This window comes from Candoia aspera, chromosome 3 (genome assembly GCF_035149785.1).
Source record: "Candoia aspera isolate rCanAsp1 chromosome 3, rCanAsp1.hap2, whole genome shotgun sequence".
Taxonomy (NCBI): Eukaryota; Metazoa; Chordata; class Lepidosauria; order Squamata; family Boidae; genus Candoia; species Candoia aspera.
Window position 1 is genome coordinate 187,884,701 of NC_086155.1, and position 27,902 is coordinate 187,912,602.

General features: G+C 40.0%; 1 protein-coding gene across 1 annotated transcript; it reads right to left on the reverse strand.

Annotated features, from left to right (window-relative positions):
- Positions 1 to 463: 463 nt before the first annotated feature.
- YWHAZ (tyrosine 3-monooxygenase/tryptophan 5-monooxygenase activation protein zeta) lies at positions 464 to 24,353 on the reverse strand. The gene is made up of 6 exons (XM_063299572.1): positions 24,221 to 24,353; positions 21,555 to 21,858; positions 8,860 to 8,983; positions 1,937 to 2,100; positions 1,757 to 1,852; positions 464 to 1,488 (listed from the first exon to the last, which is right to left on the reverse strand). The coding sequence occupies exons 2-6, from the start codon at positions 21,846 to 21,848 to the stop codon at positions 1,429 to 1,431; spliced, it is 738 nt and encodes a 245-aa protein (XP_063155642.1). The 5' UTR covers positions 21,849 to 21,858; positions 24,221 to 24,353; the 3' UTR covers positions 464 to 1,428.
- Positions 24,354 to 27,902: the final 3,549 nt, after the last annotated feature.

The following is a 27,902-nucleotide window of genomic DNA, read 5'->3' on the forward strand; positions in this document are numbered from 1 at the left end:
CATAATTCGTAACATTACAAATCTAGCAGAGAAAAAAAAAGGGACACAAACTGCAAGAATATGGATCATAGTTTGAATACCTGGTGAATCCCTCTGCATTTTAACTAGACATCTATCAATTTTCTACAAGCAAAGTCTTAGTACATGATTTACTAAGCATGTGTTTGAGATAATTACAAAAACGTATTTTAATAATTAGGGGCTGAATGCAGTAGCTGAAATTTACAGAGTTTAACAAACATTACTCCACTACCTTATAGTTTACTCTCAAGTTTCTTTGGTAGCTCCCAGACAGAGCAGCCCCACAAAAATATGGAACACTGTGATACAATTTTTCAGATTCTGAATAGAGACAACTTCAGAATTAGAGAGACTAAATCTGGCATTGTAGACACCACAATGGAAGATATCCTCAACAGGAGCTCAGATGTACAGGAAAGCTACCGAGAAAGTAGTTGAAAAGTCCATTCATAAAACTTTTATTCCACTTACATCAACTTAATACACATGTTCTTAACAGTTATGTTTAGATTGTTCATGAAAATTTTCAGGAGACATTAAACAAAGCTAGCCATCATCTCAAGTTATTTCCCTGTTAACTATTTTTACAGCACATGCATGTTAGGCAAAGTATCAAAAAAAATCACAAAAGCAAAACCCTAAAAAAGTTAAATACATGGGTTTGTTTTACTGCTGTGCTCGATATACAGTGTAATTATGGATATCAAGCATTTCATTTTTTACTGCATCTTTACTTGTACATTTGTTCTTAGGTTGCCTAAACCATTTAAATACAAATAAATTGTGTAGCAAAAATAATGAAAGCAACAGCAGGTAACTTTACAAGTAATGGAATGTGAACCGTTTCTGCCCTTCTCTAGAGAAAGTTCATTTGGTTAGCAAGCCACGTTAAGGAACATCTTTCAGCTTTAATCAAAGATGTATTCTTGGATTGTAGATTCCACAGATTCACATGATTGACATGTAATATCCATGGGACATTAATTTTTCTTTGAAGTACCCACATTCACTACACCTATGTGGTTGCAACCATCATCCCTTTTTTTAACCACTGTGAGAGACCAATATGCAAGCAGTTTTTCATTGCTCAACATAGGAAGTTGTTTAACATTGGCTTTTGTGGGAAGCCACAAAGTACCAAGAGTACTATGCCAAACATGTAAAACTTTTATAAAAATTCCACATCCCTATATTGGCCACCTTTGATGAAACAAAAGTTCCCCAAATGTTAACTGGCTCTATTCCCCTAATATTAAACATAAACCACATGGGAAATATAGAAATCCAAATAGAAGTAACATAAACCTGTCATAAATCGTAAACAAAAACTATTTGTGGGACAGCATGGATGACAAATGGTCTACTGTGTAAATTTTAGAATGAGGCAGACAAAAATTGGAAGGCTGGTTAATTCTCCCCTCCTTCTCCTGCTTCAGCTTCATCTCCTTGGGTATCTGATGTCCACAACTGTTTAAAAAAATGCAGACATGTGTTACTGTTTAACGTTTTAGCTGTATGAAGTGTACAGCAGGATTACCTCCTACAAAGCTATACTTTAAGAAAAAAGACACACTTTCAAAAGTTGAACAACTAAGTAAAATAAATCCATGCTACATATTTTACTCATAATTAGACTTCCAGTTTTTATTAACAATGGCTATCTGATAAATAACTTAGCATTAAGGTCTTCTTTATCCTTACTTGTACAAAGTACTTAAAATGTCCAAGTACTTACTGTCAAATTGTCTCTCAGTAACTGCATTATTAGTGTGCTGTCTTTGTATGACTCTTCACTTAACGTATCAAGTTCAGCAATGGCTTCATCAAAAGCCTGTGGTTAAAGAAAAGTAGTTTTGTACATGCAAGACCTGTTAAAAATACTAAATTTAGTGTAATAGTTAGATTATCAACTCACAGTCTTTGCAAGGGAACAAGCTTTCTCCGGTGAGTTCAGGATCTCATAATAGAAGACAGAGAAATTTAGAGCCAGTCCTAATCTGATAGGATGTGTTGGCTGCATCTCTTTTTTGCTGATTTCAAAAGCTTCCTGGTATGCTTGTTGCGACTGCTCCACTATCCCTGAAAAAGCAGAGTAAGTACCACATTAACAATTTTATTTGGAGTTCACAAAGCACAAGTGTAGACTAAATTTATTTATCACATACAAGATAGTTTGGTTTCAGGAAGTGATTATTTTTAAAGTGTATGCAACATTTACAGAAGTATGCTATTGTGTGCAGCTTTTTATATTGTTAAAATTTATATAATCTAGATGAAATTACTATAACTAATGTACTTATGTTTTCAGATTAAAATCTTAAAAGCAGAACCTGAAAATGTGACTTTTGCAAGGTTCGTTACTACTGTAGGTTTCTTGTATGCCAGAAAAAGCTAAAACAACATACAAAGAAAAAGAAATCCAAGTTTTAAAAAGGATAAACTGGTCAGCAAATAGCTTAAATGACAGCCATAACAAACATCTCACTGTACTGTAATTCATTATCGGTAAGATAGTATCCAAGCCACAAGGAATACTAATGACTCTTTCTACCCGCAACTATCTCGTCAAAACTGTCATATAATTATTTAATTTTGTTTACTGGCGTGTTTAGGCTAGGGCAGTCTTTTGAAAGCTAGGGGTGGGCACCTAGATGGGACACATCACCTATGTGGGCAGGGGGCTGGAGGAGTCTTTTGTAATTGTAATATGCCTATTTTGGGATCACACTATTACTTTCATCTGTTTCTCCCTTCAAAATGTAAATGGTGCTGAAACCTTTTGCAACCCTAATCAGTGGGGGAAGGGGCTACAAAGGGCAAAGGAGTTGCATGCAGCTCTGGACCACCTGCTGCAAGCCCTGGGCCACAAGTTAAGGAGTTTTGTGACAAGATTACTACAGTTTTAACACAGCAAGGTTTTGATAAAAGAAGTATTCTAGCCCAGAAGAGGCAAATGCTACAGAGACTAATAACACTAATTTTAAAAAGTGACCTTCTGGCACAGCCAGCATGGAATGATGGAATGAATGTTCTAGATCAGAACATCTATTTTTAAAACAATGACAGGCACAACTTACTTCAGCCTTCCTGTGCCTGATACCCTTTAGATTGTTGGACTACAATTCCCAGCCAGCAAAAAGTACCACAATAAAGGCCTTGTTATAAACAGGCAGCAAATAGTTAAGTACTGTATTTTATGTTGGCAAATTCTGGTAGTCAAAACATATGAGGTGTGGCATATTTTGGGTGGCTGTCTTACTAATACCCAGAATAAATGGTGGTAGTTATGTTTGCTACTCGCATGAGGACAAGGAGCAACTATATTTTCATTTTATTATTGCTTCAAGTTATACTCCACCTTTCCATCTCTAGCTCACTCAAGGACAAATTGCCTTGTATCCTTTAACTCAAGAGCAGGGTAGGAGAAGGACTTTTCCTGAGTATAAGATAAAGAGGCATCATGGACCTCAGTGCTTAGTCAGGTTTATACAAGATGAGTAGTTGCTCAGACAATCAGATCCTAAACCTTTAAAATTAAAAACCAACAGTCTGAATTGTGTTCAGAGCACCATATAATTCCACTATTTTGGGGCAGCCTAACTGGCACATTTTGCACAAACTGAAGTTTTATGAATCTCCAAGCCTGTTGTAACTGATTGCCTAGGTTATCATTTATTTGTTTGTTATACTGTATTTATAGCCTGCCTTTTATTCAGGAGTTCAAGGAACTGTACTTAATGTTTCCTCCTTCCCACTTTTTGGTCACCTTACAGTTAGGTTGAGCTTACATAAAGGCTGAAGATGAACTTGAATGGGACCTCCTCAATGTCAGTCGAGCTTCTTAATTGCTATAGCATACTGACTATCATAAAAATACTACAGTACTCAGGTTATTAAAAAAATCCAATGTTTAATTACTATTCAAATTAAATTGGAACTGAAATCACATAAGATACATGATATGGCACCATTCTGCTCCTGGGGCACATTAACACTGGGCTTCTTCATTTCTCCAAACTCTCCATCTCCAGAAACAAAAGAAATTGGTAGCAAAGAACTCATCTAGTCTTAATTCCTTCCATTCTTACTATGCGACTTTAGGAAATCATGTATTACCCTAATATTATTCCTCACTTAATACCATGTGTCCTCTGGGGGGGCGGGGGGGCTTCTCCAGGAACTGGCTTTGTGTGAAGCCAGCAAAAGCATGCCCCTTCACTCAAAGGCACCCCTTCGTGCCAAGGCATGCACTTTTGCACAAATTGCAGTGGCTTCTCCAGGAACCAGCTTTGCGTGAAGGGGCAATAACAATTATTATTAGTAGTAGCATTTGCACCAAGGGGCAATAGCAAAAATTTTAAAATAAATGAATATGTAAAGAATTGTTTCTCTTTTGTTCGGGGGCGGGGGGACATGCCAGCAGAGTCAAGTTAGGCATTTTTCAAATTTTTGACATGCTGAACCCAAGAGGTTTGTCATCACTGCTGTAGAACAAAGAGAAACTACACATTACGCTGCTTGCCACTTTGCTCAAAGGATGGATCAGTATTGTTTAAACAAATTTACCATCAGTACTTGGATCCTTAAGGGTGGATTTTCAACAGGAAAACCACTTCTTGCCCATTCTGCATATGTGGAGTATGTGTGTAATGGGGCTAAGGCATCACTAGGACACAGGAGCCATCTGCTATACAGCTCCTAGCATTCTGGTGAATATAGGAGCAGTTATCCCCTTTCTGCACAGCAACAGAAAAATGCCTCTGGGACACACAGGGCCACCAGAAGTATTATTTTAAAATGAAAATCGTAACAGCTGCAGTCCAATGCCTTGTCTGGAGGCTGCACTCATCTGCCCAGACAACAAGCAAGCAAAAGTTAATTTGAGGTTACAATGACTGGCCCCTCTGTAGCAACCACTTTGATAGTGCCCTCAACATCCTAAATGGCCTCACTGGCCCTCTAGTATGCAAATCTCATGGACAGTCCTCAGCATTGGTTAGAAACCACTCTTCTCTGGGCTTGTCTTCTTCTGCTTCTACAAGATCCTCCAGTCTCTGAAACCTATCTGGCACAGCCATGCAACAAGTTCAGCTACATATCATCACAGCAAGCACCACAGGGGGAAACTGCACCTGTTACTTTACCATTTGTCCTGTAGCTCTCAAAACCACCAGTGGTGCAATTCAATAAAAGCTGATGATTTGGCCATTAGTACTAAGGAAGCTTGTCCTCCTATACTGTTATTCACTCTACCAATATTTAGGGCACAAACTGGAAGGCAATATAGAGATTCCCCATCATCATATTTGGTGAGTTTCTACCAACTGTTCCGGAGTAGGGCCGCTATAATACCAGCAAGAGTGACACAGCAGGTTCCAACAACTGTTAGCTATTCTGGTTCACTTTTTTTACACAAGGTTTGCTGAACATACATTAGATGATGCTAATAACACAGTGCATACACTGAAATCCAATGTTACAGCAGCACCTAAATAATTATTGAATATACAGGTAGTCCTTGGTTAATGACCACTTGTTCAGTGTCTGTTCAAAGTTATGACAGTGCTGAACAAGTGGTACTGTCAGCCTTACCAGGTAGACCAGACAGGAAACATGACTAGATGAGCTAATTCTACTTTATTGTAAGGCCACATTAACAGAATCTTGCAAGTCTGAAAGTACAAATCTCCTGCCATCTCCATTATAGTCAAGAAGCTAGGGAAGATCCCTTCTGAACCTCTTGCTCTGCTCACTACCCAGCTGCAGGCTATGCCTTCTCTTATCTGACTGTTCCCCAGGCAGCATCTCTTCACCCCGTCTCCCAAGGTCTTTCCCACATACCATTACAGATACTTATGGCTGATCCTCCAAGTTTCATCCATCCCAGTACACCCACGGTCATGTGATCGCAATCTGGGCGCTTGGCAACCGGCTCACACTTATGATTGTTGCTGTGTCTTATGGTCATGTGATCACCACTTGAAACATTCCTGCCAGCTTCCCGCAAGCAAGGTCAATGGAGAAGCTGGCAGGGAAGGTCGCAAGTTGCTCCTTAAGTCGCTTGTTTTTTCTCCCAAGGAGCTCAGCTAGCGGGCACGGGATCCCAGGGATCTCATACTCCACAGCATGTGCCCACCAGTAGTATCCCCCGCCACCTGCACTCCGCAGAGCCTACCCAGCCACCCCTTGTCTGGCCATGCTGTGGCAGCCACCTGTGCACCCTCCCGCACTCTGCAGGAGCCACCTCCTGCCTGGCCATGCTCATGCTGTGGCAGCCATCCCCTCAGCTGCACACAGTAGCACTCACCAGTCTGCTGGACTACTTGCAAGCTGCCCAGGATTTGCAACTTCCTGCTGTCTTCCCCACTGACTTTTCTTGTTGGAAGCTGGAAGCTGGCAGGAAGTCACAAGTCATGGTCACATGAGGCCCTTGCTTATCAAAGGCAATGGGGACTGCCAGGATTGCTATTACTAAGTGATGCGGTCATGTGATGTTGCACTTTATGACTGTATCACTTAGCGATGGAAATTCTGGTTCCAATAACCATTGTTAAACGAGGACTACCTGTACTGATAGTGATGATAAAAATCACCAATAGGGTCTAATGAAGGTATCTGATAGAATAAGCCATCCACTAAATCTCCTGAATCAATCAATGTTTAAAGTTATGAAGAGACATGTACATACACGCACACATATACTGTATTAGTAGATACAGTAATTCAGCAATAGAACAAACTGACTAGAATTGGTTTAATTTTTACCCAAAAAGGATTATTCAAGTTTAGGGACTTATTTCTTGTGACAAGAGTTTAATCAGATCTGCCTATTAATTTCTATCTCCCCCTCTTAATAGACAGATACACATAGCTACGTACACACCCTATCATGTTTATTGGTAGCACATGAAGCCAGTAATAGTCTGCAGTGGCAGGAAATAAAGTCTTTATGCCCAGTATGAACAGAAGATGGAAACAAGGGCAGTAGTCGTACATTTGTGCCCTGCTCCCAATCTTTTCTCTCTTAGCAATTTTACTGATTCAACTGGGAGTTGCACCCCATCTTAGGCCTAAGGGAGCAAAAATGCTATGAATCACCAGTAATTTGCTTACTAATGATACAGATAATCTTGTTCCCAAAATCCAGCTCAAGCTAGCAGTTTATTCTTGGCCTTTGTTCAAAAAAGATGAGGGGAAAGAGACAAATCTTTGGGAAAGCTTTGCTTATGTATTTTGTATTTATTAGCAATATGTAAAATGGAGCAATTCATTTCCTGAATGTTCCATTTTCTCCCCCAGAATAGGTTGATCCAAGCATATGGGGATGATTTATAATATAAGCATTCTGAAACTCCTTTTAGGTTTTAAATCTAAAGTATTTACGTGTTGTCTCAGAATTAATTACCACGATGCAGATACCACTTAGTATTTTATTTTAGCAAAAAGAATACCTTCAGTGGCTAGGCAAGGCTATCAGAAAAACCCTGGAGTAGAGCTTTGAAAAAAGTGTCAGTTCTCCAGCTCTGAATGTCTGACATACACCTCCCCTTTCTTTCTGGAAATACTTCTGATATGATTGGTGATAAGGGAAGGGTTGGCTGTGCCATTTTCAGACTCCCTTAATGTTGCTTAGTGGTGCTCTTTAGTTTAACCTCTATTGGCAAAACTGAGCCATCTTCTCAACATTTTCTTCTACATTTATACCTTTAGTTCTCATTCAGAACAAGAAATGGTCTTGACGGTATACTTCTTCCGAATGCCTCCCAGCATCTACCACTTTACTCCAATTGCAAGCAAATATAAGGTCAGAAAATTTTGCTTTATGAAATAACTGAACAAAGTGGAAAAGAACTTCATATCTCTATTTTAATCTCAGAATCTTTTCTTTGTTCACCAGCTCTATTTGCAACTGCTTCTGTTACATTATCTCTGAACTGACTCGGTTTTTTCTGGCTTCCATCTAACTGTCATCCCTCCCTCCTTTTCTGACCAGTTAGCTTTCATTCTTCCCATATCTTGCTATCCCACCACCTCAGAAATTCTGGATCACACTAATCAACCATTTTCTCACCTGCACTGACCAAACTGTCCTGATCACACTCGACTGATCTTCTCTTGTTCTCAATGAACACATCTCAAGTCACAACAAGAAAGAATCCGGATCTGTAGCCATTCTAGCTTAATCTGCACTCGTGCCTGACATCTGAATTTCAGACATAATCAGCAGCTGCCATAATTTTAATAAGGTACCGATAGCCATTTAAAAAATTAAATGGTATTCATTTTCTTTAATATTAGGAGCCAAAGTTCTATTTTATCACCTTATGAAATCTACCTGATATTAAAGAACATATACTGTGGAAAACAATATATATATATTTTGTACATATATATATACTAACACTTATAAAGACAATTATACAATAGTGAGAGAAGACTATGAAGACTATGTTGCCTAAATATACTACCTTGCAACAGTTAACTGCATGTGTTCATATATCAACAAGAACATCTTTAAATCCATGTCCTTGAAGCAACTGGTACCCTCACTTACATGTGCTGGGAATTGATTCCAATATGTGTCTAGAGCACCAGTTTGGGGGATACTACCATAAAGCAACATTTTATTTATTTAATTATTTATTTTATCTAATTTATCCCCACCCATCTCCTCCTGTCGGAGGCCTCTACATTCCACCACAACAAAATTTAAATATTTGCTGAAACTATTTAAAGTATTTCCTTTATTGACTTATATCAACAGCCTCACCAACAGTTCTTATTCTACTAAATGTAAATCTACTGAAAATGTAATGCTAAAAAAATAACACACTGTACCTTTCTTGTCATCACCAGCAGCAACCTCAGCCAAGTAACGGTAGTAGTCCCCTTTCATTTTCAAATAGAAAACTTTGCTTTCTGCTTGGGAAGCATTAGGAATCAAAAACTTTTCCAACAGAGACTGCAATTAAGAAAAAAATTGTCAGAAAGGTTTACATACTGAGAACTTTTAATATGTTATTAACTATTAAAATTGGCTAAACTCTTGTAAAATGTTTTCTCATTAGTGCTGCAGAGAATCAAACTACTGTATTTTGTATATTGTACTAATGTTACAAATAAACTTACATCTAGCCTTTTAAAAGTAGCTCATTTGAATATGCATACTTAAGTTTAGTATGTTTGGCCCAAAATAAAGAAAAAAAGATACAAGCCAATTTATGTAAAGCTTTTCTATTTAACCATCTAGAGCCAATTCTTAGTTTCAGTAAGTAATCAAGCAAACATATAGCAGTACTGTTTACCTGCTGTAATGCACAGAAAAAGTAGAACCAAATTCATTTGGTTCCATTTGCTTTTGAAAGTTACTGAAGATAAATAGTTACTAGAAGATTCACTAGCTCTATGTTTGTGGTATCTGAATAGGACTGTTCTAATAAGCCTTAATTTGTAATGTAAAGTGCCTGCCTGATATTTATACAAAGCTAGTCTTTCAGCACATAAAGATAACTTCAAAATGAATAAGAGCTACTAAATGTAGTGGTTTCAACTGCTTACTGTTCTCCACATTTAGGTGGATTTTCATACACTTTTATCTACTTTTAACACAGTTGCCCAAATAAACTATGTTAGTACTCTTACTTTAAAAACCTTATATGCAATCATTCAGAGATTTCAGGATAGCTTCTAATATTAATATAGTAAAATAAAAACAACTTAGACTAGGTAGAAAATGCATCAAGCTGCATATATGTATCTATGCATGTACATATCCTTTTGATACTCTTTTCTGCATTCCATCTTCTTTTAACTGGTAACCCACTTACTTACTCCCTAAGCAACAGAAACTATCTGAAAATGAACCTGCTCAGGAATTCTTTAAGCAACTGCTTAGCCAAACAGGAATTACTTTTCTAATAATGGCTTCAACGTAAGGCTAATGCTTGATTCAACCAGAGAAGCAGATCTCTGGATGCTAAATCCGCAATTAGGCCTGCCTATGTGACCAATTCATTTAACCATTACTCCATATGCAGGGGAGATACTAACAGAAAAATAGCTCCCATGTGGCTACTGTAACATTTAAAACATATCAAATTAAGATTAAAAAGTGCAATAGTAACAGAAATACTGGAGAAAAATCACCCAATTTAATAGTTACAACTTCCATGTTAATTGTCATAGTGATAGGCCAACTATATAAAATTTGCCTTAAACAATAATAAACTATTATTTATTTATTTCTCATATTTAGCTCTGGGCAGTTTACAATAAAATCCCACATAAAACATAAACATTAAAATCACATAAAACAATTATAATAAAACACAATAAATAAATAAAATCCAAGAGAAATGTAAAATCCAGGCTGGTGGGAGGGACTCTAGGGTACGAGCCATCCCCAAGAATGGCTATTCACTTTCCCGCCCCAGGTGAGATGGCAAAACCAGGTCTTCAGGGCCTTCCGGAAGGTCAGGAGAGAAGGGGCCTGCCTCACCTCCGGGGGCAAGATATTCCAGAGAGCAGGGGCCACCACAGAGAAGGCCCGCTTCCTGGGCCCCGCCAGATGAAATTCTCTTATGGATGGGGTCCGTAACATGCCCTCTCTGGATGATTGGGTGGGGCGGGCCGATGTAATGGGGATGAGATGGTCCCTCAGGTAACCTGGCCCCATGCCATGTAGGGCTTTAAAGGTAATAACCAACACCTTGAATTGGACCCGGAAGCAAACTGGCACCCAGTGCAGCTCGCGCAGCAACGGTCTTATATGTGCCCACCTAGGTGCACCAAAAATAGCCCGTGCGATTGCATTTTGGACCAGCTGAAGCTTCCGGATACTCTTCAGGGGTAGCCCCATGTAGAGCGCATTGCAGTAGTCTATATGGGAGATAACCAGGGCGTGAGTGACTGTTTGGAGGGCTTCACGATCCAGGAACGGGCTTAACTAGCGCACAACCCGAAGTTGCGCAAAGGCCCCCCTGGCCACGACTGCCACCTGCTCTTCGAGCAGGAGTTGTGAGTCCAGGAGAACCCCCAGATTATGCAGAGTCTGTCTGGGGCAGTGCCACCCCATCCAGAACTAAAGATGACAGTTTCCCGGAAGATGAAGCCCCATCAACCCACAGCCACTCCGTCTTACCAGGGTTCAGTTGAAGCCTGTTGTTAAACATCCAGACCCCCACAGCCCCCAGGCACTGAGAAAGGGCAGTCACTGCATCACTTACCTCACCCAGGATAGAGATGTATAATTGGGTATCATCAGCATACTGATGATACCTCAACCCGTGATGACGGATGATCTCACCCAGTGGTTTCACGTAGATGTTAAACAAGAGAGGAGAGAGAACCGAACCCTGCGGCACCCCACAATGGAGGGGTCAAGGGTCGGATCTCTCCTCTCCTATCACCACTGACTGGGACCGGCCCTGGAGGAAGGAGGTGAACCAGCGCAGAACTACGCCACCCACCCGCAACTCCCTGAGCCATCCCAAAAGGATACCATTATGCATTCTTCCAGAAGTTTAGCACTAAAAAAGACAATTTTACACTAATCCTAGTCACCAATGAAGTAATGAACTTGTAAAAATGTGTTTCAATACCAAAGACAGGATAACACCATAGTTCCAAAAGACTGTCACTGAACTATAGACTGTAAGAATTATGTATCTCTAAACACAATTCTAACTGATACACTGGATGTCCATTAAAACTGGGAAGTTTCTTTTAGTAGCTGCCTCAAAAGCTTCCAAACAGTTTGGAGGATGATATTAAAAAGAAAATTGTTGACAGTTCAGAAAGAATCATCATCAGCCTCTTTATACAGAATGTTTTGCTGAAAAGGGTCACTAATCCTTTTAATATAATCACCAACCTTCCATTCAGAAGTTAGTTAGCATTAAGGTGAGAAACCCTAATCCTATTCAGGTTACATGCTCTCTTAGATTGAATTACTGCCACTTTCATACTGAGCCAGCTGGCAGAAAAAATTTATTTCCTAATTATCTACCCTTTATGTATCGTTCTTTTAATAATATGTAGGTGAGAAATTAATAACCTACTCTTTTGCAAGAAAGTAGTTGAGTTCAGAATTGCAAAGAGAGCAATGGCCTCAAAAACAAAGAGCCAGCTGCATTAGTAAAAACTGAACTTTACTAAAAAAAAGCATGAATAATTTCTAAGCTAGTAACTGATTCAAAAAAGATCAAACAAAGATGTAAGGAGTATACTGAAACACTGTATAGTAGAGAGGTTACCTTAGAGGATATTCCCTACTTACAAGACCTTCCAGTACTAGAAGATGAAGTTAGATCAGCACTCTGGTCATTACCAAGTCAGAAGGCTATAGGAACTGAGGGAATACCCATAGAAATATGGCAAGCAACAGAAGGGGGATCAGTAAAGATTCTAACCAAACTATGCTGGTAAATCTGGAGAATGACACAATGACCAACTGATTGGAAGAGGTCAATCTACATTCCGAGAGAGAGAGAGAGAGAGAGAGAGAGAGAGAGAGAGAGAGGAGAGAGAGAGAGAGAGAGAGAGGGGGGGGGGGAGGGAGGGAGGGAGGGAGGGAGGGGGGAGGGGGGAGAGGGAGGGGGGGAGAGGGAGAGAGAGACTGAGACTTAACAGAATGTGCAAACTTTTGTACAATATTCTTAATGTCACATGCTAGCAAAATAATGCTTAGGATCATCCAATGCAGATTAGAGCCCAAAGTGGAAAAAGAGATACCAGATGTTCAAACTGGCTTTAGAAAAGGCCAAGGAACATGAGACATTATTGCTGATGCACACTGGATAATTGAGAAAGGCAAAGAATACCAACAAGGTCACTATGTAGTTTATTGATTATAGAAAGGCCTTTGATTCTGTCCACCGTGTCAAGCTGTAGAATGTGCTCATAAAAATCTAGTGGTTAAGGCAATGGGCTAGAAATCAGGAGGCTCTGAGTTCTAGTCCCGCCTTAGGCATAAAAGCTGGCTGGGTGACCTTGGGCCAGTCACTCTCAGCCCAACTCACCTCACAGGGGGGTTGTTGTGGGGAAAATAGGGAGAGGAAGGAGCATTAGGTATGTTTGCTGCCTGAGTTATTTATAAAAATAAAGGTGGGATAGAAAATAAATAAATAATGGAAAAAGAAACATTGATAATCTGTGCTATACTGATACTACTCTGATAGTTGAAAGTGCAAAGGATCTAGTAATAAAAGTCAAAGAGCACAGTAAAAAAAAGGGACTAAAATTAAATATAAAGGAGATCAACTAATGACAACAGATACAACAAGCTTTAGAATTTACAATGAAGATACTGAAGTGGTAGATAGCTTTTGCCTTTTAGGATCAACCATAAACAGTAAATAAACAAGCAGTCGAGAAATACACCATACTAGCACTTGGTAGGGCAGCCATGAGGGCCTTGGAGAAGATATTCAGTTGCTGTGATGTGTAAGAAGAGAATAGTGCAAGCAAAGGTATTCCCTATGATACTCTATGGAAGCGAAAGTTGGATTTCCCAAACAACCAGGCTCAAATTATCCTACTTTGGTCACATCATGCAAAGACCTAGCTCTCTGGAGAAGGCTCTAACGCTGGGAAAGGTGGAGGGAAAGAGAAGAGAGGCTGACTAGCAGCAAGGTGGATACACTCAGATACAGTGGTGATGGGTGCACCATTGAAAGACCTAAAAGACCAGGTTATGGACAGATTGTGATGGGGTAAACAGAGTCAACACTGACCTGATGGCACACAATCAATTTCAAAGCAGTTACTTGGAAAAGGGTAATAGAAATTGCATTCCACATGGGATCATTTTGACAACTTATTTCAAAATAGTAAAGGGAAATAAAGCAAACAGACATTACAGTAATAAGCTCTGGAGGCTGCAAATTTAAAGATAAATGACCAGAAATTTCACATAAAGAATCAGACTGGCAAAGGACAGCTATTGCTTTCCATTCCTCTTCTGTACAAAAACTAAGCAGGCTGGCAGGGAAGAGAAGTCCTCATTCTGCAACCAGTTCAGAAATAGTTTCTTGCAGCCCCAGCAGGCTAGCAATTTTTAAAAAATAAATTGAAGCCCAATCACTTTAATACTTAAGAAAAGAATGTATTTGTTATTTAAGAAGTTAAGCTGACTAGTAGAGGAGAGAGGGTAATTTGAAGGCAATCTCACATTAAGTTTGTCTTTTATAAAGACTGAATATAAATACACAATTACCCCATTTTGATAATAGGATTTATTAATTCTATTAGTAAGTTTAAATTTAAGCTTTATAACATCATATCACCTGATCCCAGCAGCAAAAAAGTGTTATTCAGCAGCCTAACATTAAGGAGCCAATTCTACTTGTATCAGTAAAAAAGAAAAAGAAAAAAGGAAGTATGTGTGAAAGAAAAGTGTTGTTAGAATCTGGTCTGTGTATCTGAAAGAGAAGGAACAGCTAGCATGGATATTGATAGAGCTAAGCTGGAAGAGAGGCCAATGTTCAGCTTTATTCTGGCCACCAAGACCTGTTGCCTATATCTGTAACAGCAGCTCTATGCACTTTCCAGTTGCAGAATCAAAACTCATGAAGTTGTAATGTACACTGATGAACTCATACACAAACGGATCAGCACTAACCATTAGTGGACAGCACTCCTTGCAGTTTGCTGCCATTGTTAAAAAAAAAAGCCACTGTTGCCCAACATTTTCCATTCAATCACAAGAAACCACACTAAAGGACAAAATTATGTTTGGCAGCAAAATTATCAAATAACATGCCACTAATATGTGAAACAGCAGCAGATGGCATTGCAGCCGTGTGCTCATCTAACTCTTCTACTGCCCACCATCTTTCTTCTACAACTTATTTTTCACCAAGCCTCTTTCCCTCCTGCCCATGTTTATAGACAAACATGTACCTGGAACCTAGCTGTGGAAAAACTGCCAAGGAATGAATCAAAAACAAACTGATAAGTAATATTTTATCCCTTATCTCTCTTCCACGTGCATATTTGAAATTTCTTTTGCCACAAATGGCAATTTAGATAAGATGCTTATGTACTAAGACGGATTCAGTTGATGGGCCATTTTTCTACAAATAATGTGAAAGATAGGGAGATCATGAAATTCACAGTTGCAAATAAGCCATGAAGCTATTCCTTTTACTTGTGACTGCAGCTCAAGAATCTTCTCTATACCATTCTCTTAGATGTTGGCAACATTAACACATTTCTGAATTTTATACCTTCTAATGCCAACAATGGTATTTTTAATACCATTATTAAAATGGTAATTTAATACCAAACTGTATTTTCATGCAGCGAAGAATTTTTTTTCTGCTATTACTGTATAAATACTTATTCATATGCTCTTTTCTCAATAATTCTATATTTCAATACCTTGCCCAAAACCTGGCATACTGCACATTACTTTACAAATCAACTATTATATGGTCACTACAGCTACCCAGATAAACCACCATCTTACATCTTTTTCCCCTCAGACAAACAAATTGCAGATAGTGAAGAACTCTGTTCCAATAAATTAACCTTCTATTTAAGATTCTTTGCTGGCCTATTATGATGAAGGAAGAAACCAGTATTTAGTATTCAGCTTCTCATATGCAGATGCTGATAATGAGCATTAAAATCAACTGGGATTTCAGTAATTATACTACTGATGAATTGCACTATTAATGCTCAACTTCCCTTTTGATGAGCTGAAACATTTCACTTGTCCCAAAGAAATGGGACTAAGAGCAATGCAGACATAAATAAAAGTGCATGGTTCCCCCCCACAAAGGTTACTGCTTCTTCTAAATACCAAGCCAACTGAAATCTTTATATTATTTAGAAGAATTCTTCACTGTTTTATTTAATTTGAATTATTCTGGAGGAGTTACACCTAACTAATTAGCATTATTGATTTCTGACAGGAAATTAGAGATTAGAGAGGAAATTAGAGAAATAGTACATCAACTTTAGGAAAGAACTTGAAATCTTAAGTGTCCTGAAATGTGTTCATCTCTGATAAACCCACTTGTTTTAAGAACCTGACATCCTGCAACTTTCCAAGCCTTAGCACTATTGATCTCCAACTCAATGAAAATGGAATGAGGGAGAGATCTCCATGTGCACTTGTATGAGACAACTCATTAACTGAGGTTTCTAGAGCTCTGAAATATTTTCTCAAAGACTACACAGAACCAGTTCTTGAAGTCACAGCTTATCCCTCATCCTGCAAACCATATACTTTCCAAAGGTGTTTTAAATTTGGGAGGAAATTCATTTCAGTCTAAGGATGCAGTTTTTGTGATGGCAAAGCTAGCCTTACAGTAAGATCTCAGCTGCCACCCTAAGTTGTTGGACTTATTACTGATTAGGAATATTATTTTCTAATACATACCAATGCTTCTCTATTAATATCTAGATGAAAAACATGTTTACAAATTAGCAAATTCTATACAGTGATTCCATTGGATTATTTTTCCCCGCTTTCATTTATTTGCACTTACTAAAAATGAAATTATTTTTAGGCGTAACAAAAACCTGTGGCAGAAACATGCTTTTTAAATATCAGTTAAGTATTTTTCATTTTGAGTTCACTTCAACGGAACTATGATTCAGTATTATATGGATATTGCATTGCAAACTGTCCATTTTTGCTAACATTATGAATAGTATCTAGAAACCATAGTTTAATAAAGTAAGATAATGGATTGAAGAAGATTATAGATAGTCCTCACTTAATGACCATTTGTTTAGCAACCATCCAGAGTTACGATAGCACTAAAAAAAGAAATACTTCTGTTCCTCGCACTTATGGCCGTCACAGCATCTCGCGGTCACATGATTGCCATTTTCGACCTTCCCAGCCAGATTCCGATAAGCAAAATCAATAGGGAACCATGTGATTCACTTAACAACCATGTGGTTCGCTTAACAATCATGTGATTCGCTTAACGACCACGGTGATTTGCTTAACACTGCCACAAAAATGGTTGTAAAATTGGGTCTGGATTTGCTTAATGACATGACTTAGCAACCTAAATTCTGGTCCCAATTGTGGTCATTAAGTAAGGACTACCTATAATTGCTTTATGACATTACTTTAGTTCATACTGGCAATCTCACAAGCTTATTTGCAAAATTTTACAATTTTTGCTCTCTGCATAAAGATAGAGAATTAACCAATGCTAATGTGTACAGAGGTGGGTCATACAATTTATCATTTTGTTTAATTTAGATGTTATCTGGTATACTTTAATTAGCACAGCTGGCCATCATTTTGAAATCTGGATCTAAATGCTTGAAAAAATATATAAATGAATATAAAATATAAATATAAATGAAGCCATTTCAATGAAGTTGCCTAATAATCCCAGGTTTAAAAATGAGACACCCGAAATTTCAACAGATATTAATACTAACCCTGACTCCCAATGACTCTGGATGGCTCACAAGATACAAACTGAACTTTCTATTCACCTGCTCAACTGTTAAAAATGCTTTTATTCAGAAACATTTCCAAAACCCACGATCAGTAACTATTAGGGCTAACCAAAAATGGACAAAACTGTAGCTGTTTTTACAATTTTCAGATCTCCATCAGGCAATGTTAAAAACTTCAGGTTGTGAGAGAGAAGAGGAATAAAATATAAAAGGCTGACAATATTAAACTGAAGAATTGTATGATCAATATCTTAAGATAAGTCTTGTTTTCTGTTTAACAGATACAGGCTGGTTTTATGAGAAAATTATCCATTTTACATTTAGGATTCATTGTGCTACCCAGAATGATGGAAATCGAAGTCAAAACACCTAGAAGGATTCAGACTAATTCCTGGTTTCTAGCCACTCCCCAAAACAGAATATGCCAAGTGGAATTAAATATATTCATATCAAGTCAAAATCCTTCAAAGTATTAGCTTAGCACAGGGTTTCTCAACCAGGGTTCTCTGGAACCCTAGGGTTCTGCGAGAGGTCACTAGGGGTTCCCTGGCAGATCACGATTTATTTGAAAAATTATTTCAAATTCAGGCAACTTAACATTAAAGAGGTAAGTTTCATTCTTCATTTTTTGTTTAAGAACACCGTTAATGCATATAAACAGGCCTACACATGAAACGAATGTAATGATTTTGTAACTTCTGGCCTATATTTGAGCCTGAATATGCAGGGGTTCCCAGTGGCCTGAAATATATTTCAAGGGTTCCTCCGCAGTCAAAATGTTGAGAAAGGCTGGCTTAGTATGTTATACAAATATGACCATGTATGTATGCTTGTTCAGAAACCATAAACACATGTTACTTAAATTAGTTTTCGGATCAATTACATCACTGGCAAGAGAGGGGCATAATTCAGTCTAGTTATTCTTCTCTCTGCCAAGTTAAGATTTTACTTAACAAGTGAATGTTACAGCTGTGTTGGGACTGTATGGAATTATTAATAAGGAGCTAATGCACTTCACCATACTTTTGCCTAGACCAAGTTTGTGGTCACCAGGATCCTAACCTCCCTTTCAGCACAGACCCATGTATTTTTCTTGAACCAAAGGGCTTCCAGATGGGCAGATGATAGTTAAGACAAAGGCAGAAAAAGGCAAATTGAGTTACAATTGATCAAGCAAGATTCAGCGTCAATCTTGTTTTCAGGTGCCAGCCAAGAGCTTGTGCTACATCCCTGACAAGTGCTATATTCTCCAGCACCAACATATTAAAATTCAGCAGTAAATCTCCTCATGCTGTTTAGGGGCTGGAATAGAGGTATTAACTCTGTATAAGGTTGAGGATAACCTCTATTCCCCAGGTCCAACCTTGAAGGGGAAGCTGGGGCTGTTGCCACAACAACATTAGCAAGCATAAATACAGATCTCTAAACCTCATAATTCCTTACCAGTTGTAACTGTGGGAAATGAAACAAATGCCTATGAGATAAGAAAGGAATCCTGAATTGTGTTCAATTCATGCATGGTAACTTTAATCTCCCTGGTTTCTATGATAGCCTCTATGCTGTTCTCCCAGAGAGTGATCTCACTGAAAAGAGCCTCCATATAAAAAAGGGGTGAACCATGAAATATTTTCCCCAGCTTGTTTCATGCTTGCACATGTGATTCTAAAAAGTTCTAAATGGCTTACAACCTGGGACACAAAAAGGACAAAGCACAGTACATAGAACTTAAAGGTAATTATGGATTCAACCACTATAGTTAAAAGCATCTAGCTCTGAGCAATGCCTGGTCAGGAGATCATATAAGCAAACCAGTCTGAGGAAATAAGGCCATAACAAGTGCAAAGCCTCATAGCCTTAATCTTATTTTATCTTATTTTATTTTTATTCCGCCTTTATTATTTTTATAAATAACTCAAGGGGGCGAACATACCTAATACTCCCTCCTCTTCCTATTTCCCCCACAAAGTGAGGTGGGTTGGGCTGAGAAAGAGCGACCGGCCCAAGGTCACCCAGCCGGCTTTCGTGTCTAAGGCAGGACTAGAACTCACAGCCTCCTGGTTTCCAGCCCATTGCCTTAACCACTAGACCAGACTGGCTCTTAATGCATGATCCGACCCCCGACCCCCATGCCAGAATAAAGCCATTCACTTTTGAGGGAGAAAGTAAAAGTTTACACTTTAGAGGCAATGCTAGAAGGATGGAAATTTTTCCCCATCTTTCAATCCCAAAAGGGATGCTCAAGTGGAAAAGGGAAGCAACTACTCATCCTTTAGGAAGCAAAAGATCACATTCAACACTCCTTTTAGCAAATACAAAACAAAAAATCTTGACTGGAGAGACTTTCCTTATCTCACTAAAGACCTATATGCTACATCCAATTTAGGTGAAATGAATGCAGAACAAGGACTAGAATAAAAATAATAAAAAAAAACCTTCCATGGGAATGGTCTGGGTGATGAATGGGAGAGTGCACAATGGGTGGGAGGGGAAAAGTCCAAATTTGCCAGGGCAAATCTAGTGGGATGTATGTATTCATACATATACCTCCTGTGTGCTGGGTCCCCCTTCAAGCACCCAAGAATAAAGAAATGCTATACTGCCAATGAAAAAGAAATGTGAACTTTCTGTTCAAGCCGAGCATATTTCCACTTAAATAGTGCATATTCATATAATAGGCCCCAATTACACATATACACAAAAATTGCCCCTCTTCACTGAAAGACCCTAACATGTATTAGCCATATTAACTCTCTCCTGGATCAGATCCTTTATAAAATGAGATTACAGAAAGCTAGAGGGCCAGTAAATGCTAATACTTAGTTTACGAGCTACCTTCTAGGTTTACTGATATTGTACAAAAAAGGAATTTTTCTACTTAGTTTACACCAATTCAAATTATCCAAGTAAGCATTTCCCCTCCTTGATATTTATAACTGGAAATACATAAGGTTTGCCATAATTTGAAGTGCTGCAATAATCTGGGTAAGTCAGTTTCTGACATCTGATGGAAACTGAGACTACAACTTTATATTATAGTGGAAAAATAATTTAAACATTCAGGTTTCTATTAGCTAACAAATATAACCTCACTTTCTTAACTCTAAAAACTGTAGTACATTAAGTAGTGTGTTTTTAGAAAGGAAAATGTATTTTTGCTACAACTAAATAAAATTCACTACGAGACTAATTGGCCAAGATGCCATTTCATATATATTCTACATCTCTTGTGATTATCATTCTAATTTCCTCAGTGGCTTTTATATGGAGAAAAGCCAAGGTAAATGAATGACCTTCAAATAAATATGCTTAAAATATGGCTTTTGGACATAAACAGCTTAAACAGTATATTAAAATGCATGTTAATTATGCTAAAATGATTGATCCACTCCATTAAAAGTTCTCACTGAAATGTATACAATTTCAAATATTTGACTTTTTTTTCACATTAACACACAAGCTACCAGAAGTAAGAAATCACTGGTTTATCAAATAAAAAATAAGATTTAAAAAACCACATTTGGTATTGCTCGATTTTTTTATTCATATAATCATGTTTAAGATCAAATAGTGCAATTACAGATAATGTGCTTTGATCTTATGGTTTAAATTAGACTTGTAGTACTGTTGGTGCTTTCTCTTTCCCCTCTTTCAAAGTGTTCTATATGGGTGAGTCATTGCTAACATTACATCATCTTATTTAGGGAGGGGCTTTATTTCTGTAGTGAAAATTAAAACTTCTCACTGAAAGCATATATCCTGTATGTTACACAGAAAATACTGTATCTTTCAAAAGTAGATTGAAATATTTTACTTTTCTAGAGTGTTAAGTGATCACATACTTCTCATTTACTCATTTACAATTTAATGAATTGTAACTTACTGACATGAATTATGTCACTGTAATATCTAAATATCATGCTAGGTTTCCAGGTATAAAATCTTAGAAAAAACAAAGTCATCCTACTATCTGATTTTCTAAAGATGGCAGTGCAAGAGATTTATAAGAGATTTTTCAAAAATGCATAAAACATGTTGGCATTTGCCTAAACAAGAATTCATCTGTTCTTAAATGTAAGAAAAAAATTAAAATTAATCCTTACCAACACATCATTGCAGATGTCCCTTAGTTCAGTCTCAATTTTCTCTCTGTATTCTCGAGCCATTTGCTGCTTTTTCTCAGCACCTTCCGTCTTTTGTTCAATACTTGAGACAACTCTCCAAGATGACCTTCTTGCTCCTACAACATTTTTGTAAGCGACAGAGAGAAGATTCCTCTCCTCATTGGATAATTCTGCTCCTTGCTCAGTCACAGATTTCATGCAGGCTGCCATATCATCATATCTCTCAGCCTGCTCAGCCAGTTTGGCCTTCTGCACCAGCTCGTTTTTATCCATGCTGATTTCTCTACAGAATGAAAAATATCAAAGTATTATCAAACATCTACCAAACAAAAGCATTTGGCATTGAGCTGTCTCTTAGCAAGGGCATGGGCAGACTGTTAAGGCTTTGATCTTGTATGTATGAAAAACAAATTCAACTTCAAATTATCCTTAATCCAAAATGAGTACAGGATTACAAATTGAGTTCCTATAATTCTGTCAGAATAGGAAGCAAATTTATTTTCTACTCAGTGAAAATACAGAAATAATCTAGGACCTCTGCAATTCTATAAAACCTTCAAGCATGGAATGCAAAGCTTCAGCCTTCTATCCCTAGATGATCCTGACTCTTTTTTTCAAGCAGCTTCACTATTTTGAAACACCCATTTTGGAAGTTTGGCAGTTAAGAATTTCACTGGACAATGTCTTGTGAAAGTCATCTTTCACAAATGCAACTCAAGTTACAGACAGTACCAGCTTCTTTACAACCCTACATCCTTATACACAACTATTTTTTTTTATTATTTATCATTAAGTTTAAAGGCATTAAATATAACTATAGCTCAGTTCAAGAGGATCCAAAGTACATGTTAAGATTACAATACAAAGCTATTACTCTGGACAAAACTTGGTTCTACTTAAATATCCTAGGATCAGGATGCAGAGCTGCAATCTTTGAGTTATACTAACCGAGCTGCTCAGGTTTGAAAAACTTTTGATTGTAGTCTATCACAATCTTAGCCACACAAGTATTTCAAAGAATCATTATGGCTCCTGTAGTTCCTCATGTATAATAAAATTTAATGCTAGAGAATTCTAATACGGGGAAATAATTTTTAAAAGGCTCTGTGCCCTCATGGTAGCTTTTTTGCAAGGGACCTCTGCTTTTTAAGTGAAACGGAACAAGTTGTGAAAAAAAACCCCGGAATAATCCCCTGTAGGATAGAAGCTGCGAGCTGACTATATAAAATGGAGCTGCTCGGTGTGGCCTGGGTAATGTTGCTGCATTGGCACAGCTCGGAAGGCGACCGAACAGCGAGGCTACGCGCACAAAAACGAACCCGACCGAGATGTGGGAGAGTCGGAAGAGGACAAGATAAGCCAGGCCAGACTTTGGTCGCTCCTCCCTGCGCCGCAACCGCCCGCCCGGCTCTCAGGACGTGAAGCGCCTTGTCTGGGCTCTTTGTCATGGCGGATTCGTGTCAGAGCCCAGCCCACTTCTGTGCACGTTAATCCCCCTCACCTCCGCCCCGCGCCGGGAGGGAGATGCAGCATCTCCGCCCCTGCAAACCGAGGAAAAGGGGAAGCCCAGGCGGCGCCTAACAGCGGGAGGACGAGGAGACACGCCCGCCCACCTGCCTGCCTTCCTGCCCCGCTCCTTCCCAGCCCCGCGGCGCCCTCCCGCCCCAAGGGGGCCTCTGGCACCGCCGCGATGAGCTGCTCCAGCCCACCACCTTTCTCCGGCTCTCCTTCTCCCCCGCCCAGAGAGGCGGTGGCGGCGGCTGCTCCTTTCACGGCGGCCCCGCGGATCTCTAATGCGGCGAGGAGCCGCGGATCACACCGGCTGGATGCGCCTCTCTCCGCGGGAGGCCACACCCTAGAAGCCACCCTGCAGTCACTCCAGGCCGGGAATCAGAAGGCCTCCCGCTTCCGAAGGGGAGATGGAGGGAGGAATGGAGAAGCCACCCGACTCCCCAACATGGCGCCCTCACAGGGCAGTCCTCATTTTACGCCTTCCGCCGCCCTCATGGAGAGGTTGCTTGGATTCCCCCCGCCCGGCAGGGGTGAAGAAGGGGGGAGCCCTGCGGGCGGAGGGAAGGGGGCAGGTGGGGGGCCGCAGCTCCTTCCCCCGCCCGCCTCATCGGTACGCCGCCTTTCATAGTGAAGCCTGCCCGACGCCGACACCCCCGCCCGCTCCACAGCGGTAACAACCCCGGCGCTCCGGATGCGTGGAGAAAGGGGCACCGCCCCACGGCTTCACCTGCCACCGCCTAGCCCCAGGCAGAGGGGCTCCCTCCCAAAGCCGCGCTACTTCCTCCCGCTCCCCACAGGGGGAGGCGCGGGAGGCTGCCCAGGCAGGTGGGGCGGCCGCACCTGTGCGAGGGCTGAAGGAAGAGGGCTTCCGCCGCCGCCGCGAATGAATGGCCCTTCCCCAGCAGGCCGCTCGGGCGAATCCGCCCGGCAGAGGGCCGGGAGCCGCCGCCCTTCTTCTGACCCAGGAAGAATGGGGCCGGCGAGCCACCGCCTTGCCGCTCGTCTTCCCCTTTCCTCCCCTGCGGTCTCCCGTGCTCACTCAGCGGCTCCTGCTGTCCCACCTACGGCTTCCGCAGCAAGAAAGGAGGGCGATCCCAAGGCAGGACGCGAAGGAGCGCCCCGTAGGCCGTTACCTGCGAGGTTGAGGGTACCAGAGTCTCTAGGCGGGTGGACCGGCGCCGACTGTGCCTATATCGCAGCTCGCTCCGCTGCAGCCTCACTCTCGCTCTCTCAGCGCCACACACAGGGTCTCCGCCAATCACCGCGTCGCAACGCACGGGCAACACAGAGCCATGACGTCAAACGACGCCATGGCAACCGCGCGCGGGCACGCGCCTGCGCCTACACTTTCCATCCCTCTCTCCTCAGCCCCACCCCGCGGTTGTCTCTCCCCTCGCTTCTTGCTCCTGCCAATGCGATGGCTGCTCTAATCTAACCGCCGCCAGCGCGCGCTCCTTCGCGCGGCCTATCGGCCACGCCTTAACCCTGCTGTTACGCTCTCCCGACGACGGGGGACGCGCGCCCGCGCGCCCTAGACCCCCCTCTCCGTCTACCGCAGAGCTTGTTCGCACGCGCATGCGAGCGGGCCGCGCCTCTTCCCAGCGCAGCCGGCAGTTCAGCTTCTGGAAGCGGAGCAGAGCGGGGCGGGGAGAAATTGCGGGGGCCCCGCTCTCTGTTTTCCGGAGCCGGGATGTCTGCGTTACCGGCTTTGCCCATTCCTAATGTTTTGATAGAGGGCCAAAGTGGACCCTCGCGCCAAGAGGCGAGAGAAACGCCCGACGCCTCCTTCCTTCAGACGCGCGCGTGGCCACCGCTCGACTCTTTTTCCGGGTTTCCAGCCTTGGAGGCCTTGAGCCAAGTCTCAGTCATTCAAGGCCACAGAGGAAGTTCTCTCAGGTCCCTTTAAGATGGCTTGCTACATGTTTGAAAGGAGAAAAAAAAAGTTCGGAGGTAGCGGGAGGCCCAGGCCCAACGCTACGATCAGATTAACTTCTACTTTTAAATTAAGCTGTGGAGCCATCTTGGGAAATGCACAGATCCCAGTATAGTGACCGAATACAAAAGGTGACCTTGCCCGCCTTCACATACTTGTTTTTAAGCCTCGTAATACGTACTGTATATATGAGCTTGTTCCAAGGGGTCTGGTATTTGTCATCGTGGTATCTGAATATTAAAGTGCCAGTTTAAATTACAAGGTATTAAAGAAATACTAAACTTCACATTTACAAAGTGCACTTTTTATATTTTCTTTGGGATAGATACAGAACAAAAGGAAATAGTGCTTTTGAATTGGTTAAGTAGATGTATTTGAGAAAGAATCCACACTTAGACTGCACATCCTATTCCAAGATCTAAACTATAATTTATGCTGCCATGTAAATGACTAAAAAGAAATTGTATAATGCACTAATCTTTGTTAATTACCTCAAAGGATTTAAAAATGTTGAAGTGCTGTAAGTAGTAAAGGTCATAAAACGGGAAAAACTAAGAAAAAATGGGCAGAAGCAAAAATTAAACAGTTGATTTTAACAAAGCTATGCTTGATGAAGTAAGCTTAATGTAACAGCTTCCTAAGGGATTCTTGTATACTTTCACCAATAGTGAGGAAGTTCTGTTAATAAAAATGTCATAAAACTTTGAAGGCAGATAATAGTTATGCCCTTTCATTTGGGTGACAAAAAAGTGTGTTCAAGCAAGGCATAGCTGGATTTATCAAAGGTTTAAAGTCTACCACATATAAAGAGCCCTTATTGAGAAAGACTGCTTCGTGTAATCTCTCAAGATAGTAACTTGAAATGGTCATCAATGTGTACAGCAACTTCTCCAACTTGATGCCCTCCAAGTTTGTGGGAATTCAACTCCCAGAATTCCTAACCAACACAGCCAACATACCTGAAGACTGATCAAACTTGATTAAGGACTATCTCCCATCTTGTAGAAAGAAATCTCATATCATTTGCATTTGTAAGTTCATCTGGTACCCAGCTACTTTAATATAGTAAGACCGTTTTTCTGTTCAAACATGTCAATATTTGGTATCCATTTCAGTCCTAGACAAATTTTTTAGAAGTAAAAAATACTGATTTAATAGAATGCCAACAAATTGGGGGAGAGATTTTGGGACACTCAAGCCTGACACTGCATTTCTTATTCCATGAAGATAGTATTAAAACCATACTTCCTTAAAGGTTTCTAGAAACACTCTTGTTTGCTGTTCGTTTTTGCCCAAGAAATGTGTTCTTATATTGGATAGGCATTTAAACCTGCTTTCTGTCATTCAAATGCTGCAATAAACTAACAGAGAAAAGGAAAGAAGAAAATGATATATTTCATAAACTGTGTCTGAAATGATTCAGTTATAGGTCTTCATCAGAGACAAGAAATCCATGTACCTTATTTGGGCCCCTGAAAAGGAATTTAATCAAGAATATGCTTTTAAAATGTATTGAAAATGAAAGAATCATAAAAAGAACCCTTTTCTCTAAGCAAAGCTATTTGAAAAATGTTGAATACTGTATATTTTTAGAATATTGGCTTTCTAGCATCTTCCTTAGCTCCTCTGAATGTGTGAATGGCATTTATGTAAAGAGGATTCCCTTTTTTGGCATTTCCTTAGCACCTAGCGCATAAGGCTGAATTACTGAGGGAATATAGTTCTTCCCACAAATAGCAACACCATTTATCGATTCAGAGTAAATGTCACTGACCTCCATTGGATAATGTTAATGATGTTCTGAACAACTACTCTATATCAACCTGCACAATTTTCTCTGAAAATGCGTTATTTTTTCACCCTTACTGTATGACCTGTTCATCAGGAGAATGCTCTTCTAGTGCTATGTGTGCCTTAAATTATCTTTTCCCACATGCTCTTACATGTTGTTTCTAGCTTAATGTAGAGGTATCATACCTGGGCTACACAAATCCAGATGACCACTGGGTGGAAGCGAGGGTACACAGGAAATTTTAACATGCTGCCATCTCATGGTTGTCTGGATTTTTTCAATCTAGGTATGGTAGCCCTACAGTACTTAAATGTCAGTGGATGGAAAAAACCCAATCTGGCTACTTCTTTAGATAATTTATTTGCAGTTCTGCTTTCCACTGCCTCATGATAATCAGGTACGCATAATATAAAATTGACGTAAGAATACAGGAATCTGCCTTGTAATTGGACTGACTAGGAATCTACTTTGGGCAAAAGTTGTTCCTGTCTGATTTTTTAAAAATACCGAAGGTTAAACCTAGTGTATTACTTCGCACTCTATCACTGACTTACACTTCCTTAATTATTCCGCCCATTTTTTAGTGAGGAGCTGCTTGTTAACTATAGTCATCTAGTGTTACATCGATAAAGAACTGTAATGCAGGCAGCTTCATTAAAAATAACTCCAGGCATACTACTATCTTTATTGCACTTCCAGGAAGTTAGTCTGGATAACTTTCGTTTTTTGGTTTTTTTTGGCTCAGTTCTTCATTCATTTATATGTGAACAATCCCATTGACACGTAAAATTGCAGGATTTTCCACCCCAGGATTGAGGTCAGCATATACCAAGTGATCTCAGTGGGTGCTTGAAGCTACCAGATGCACCTTCTGATGCAGCTAGCCAAAGCACTTTTTTTGCCTGATACAAGTTAGTGGAGTATATTTATTTCATTTACTTTTCTTGAAAAAATGAAGACATTGAAATCTTGCCCTGAACATCAGGCTACCATATTATAGTTGTTGGTGTTCAGTTGCTTCTGATTTCTTCAAGAACTGATGAACATCATCTTGCCAAGACTATCTCTCAGTAATTTCTTTGAATTTTTG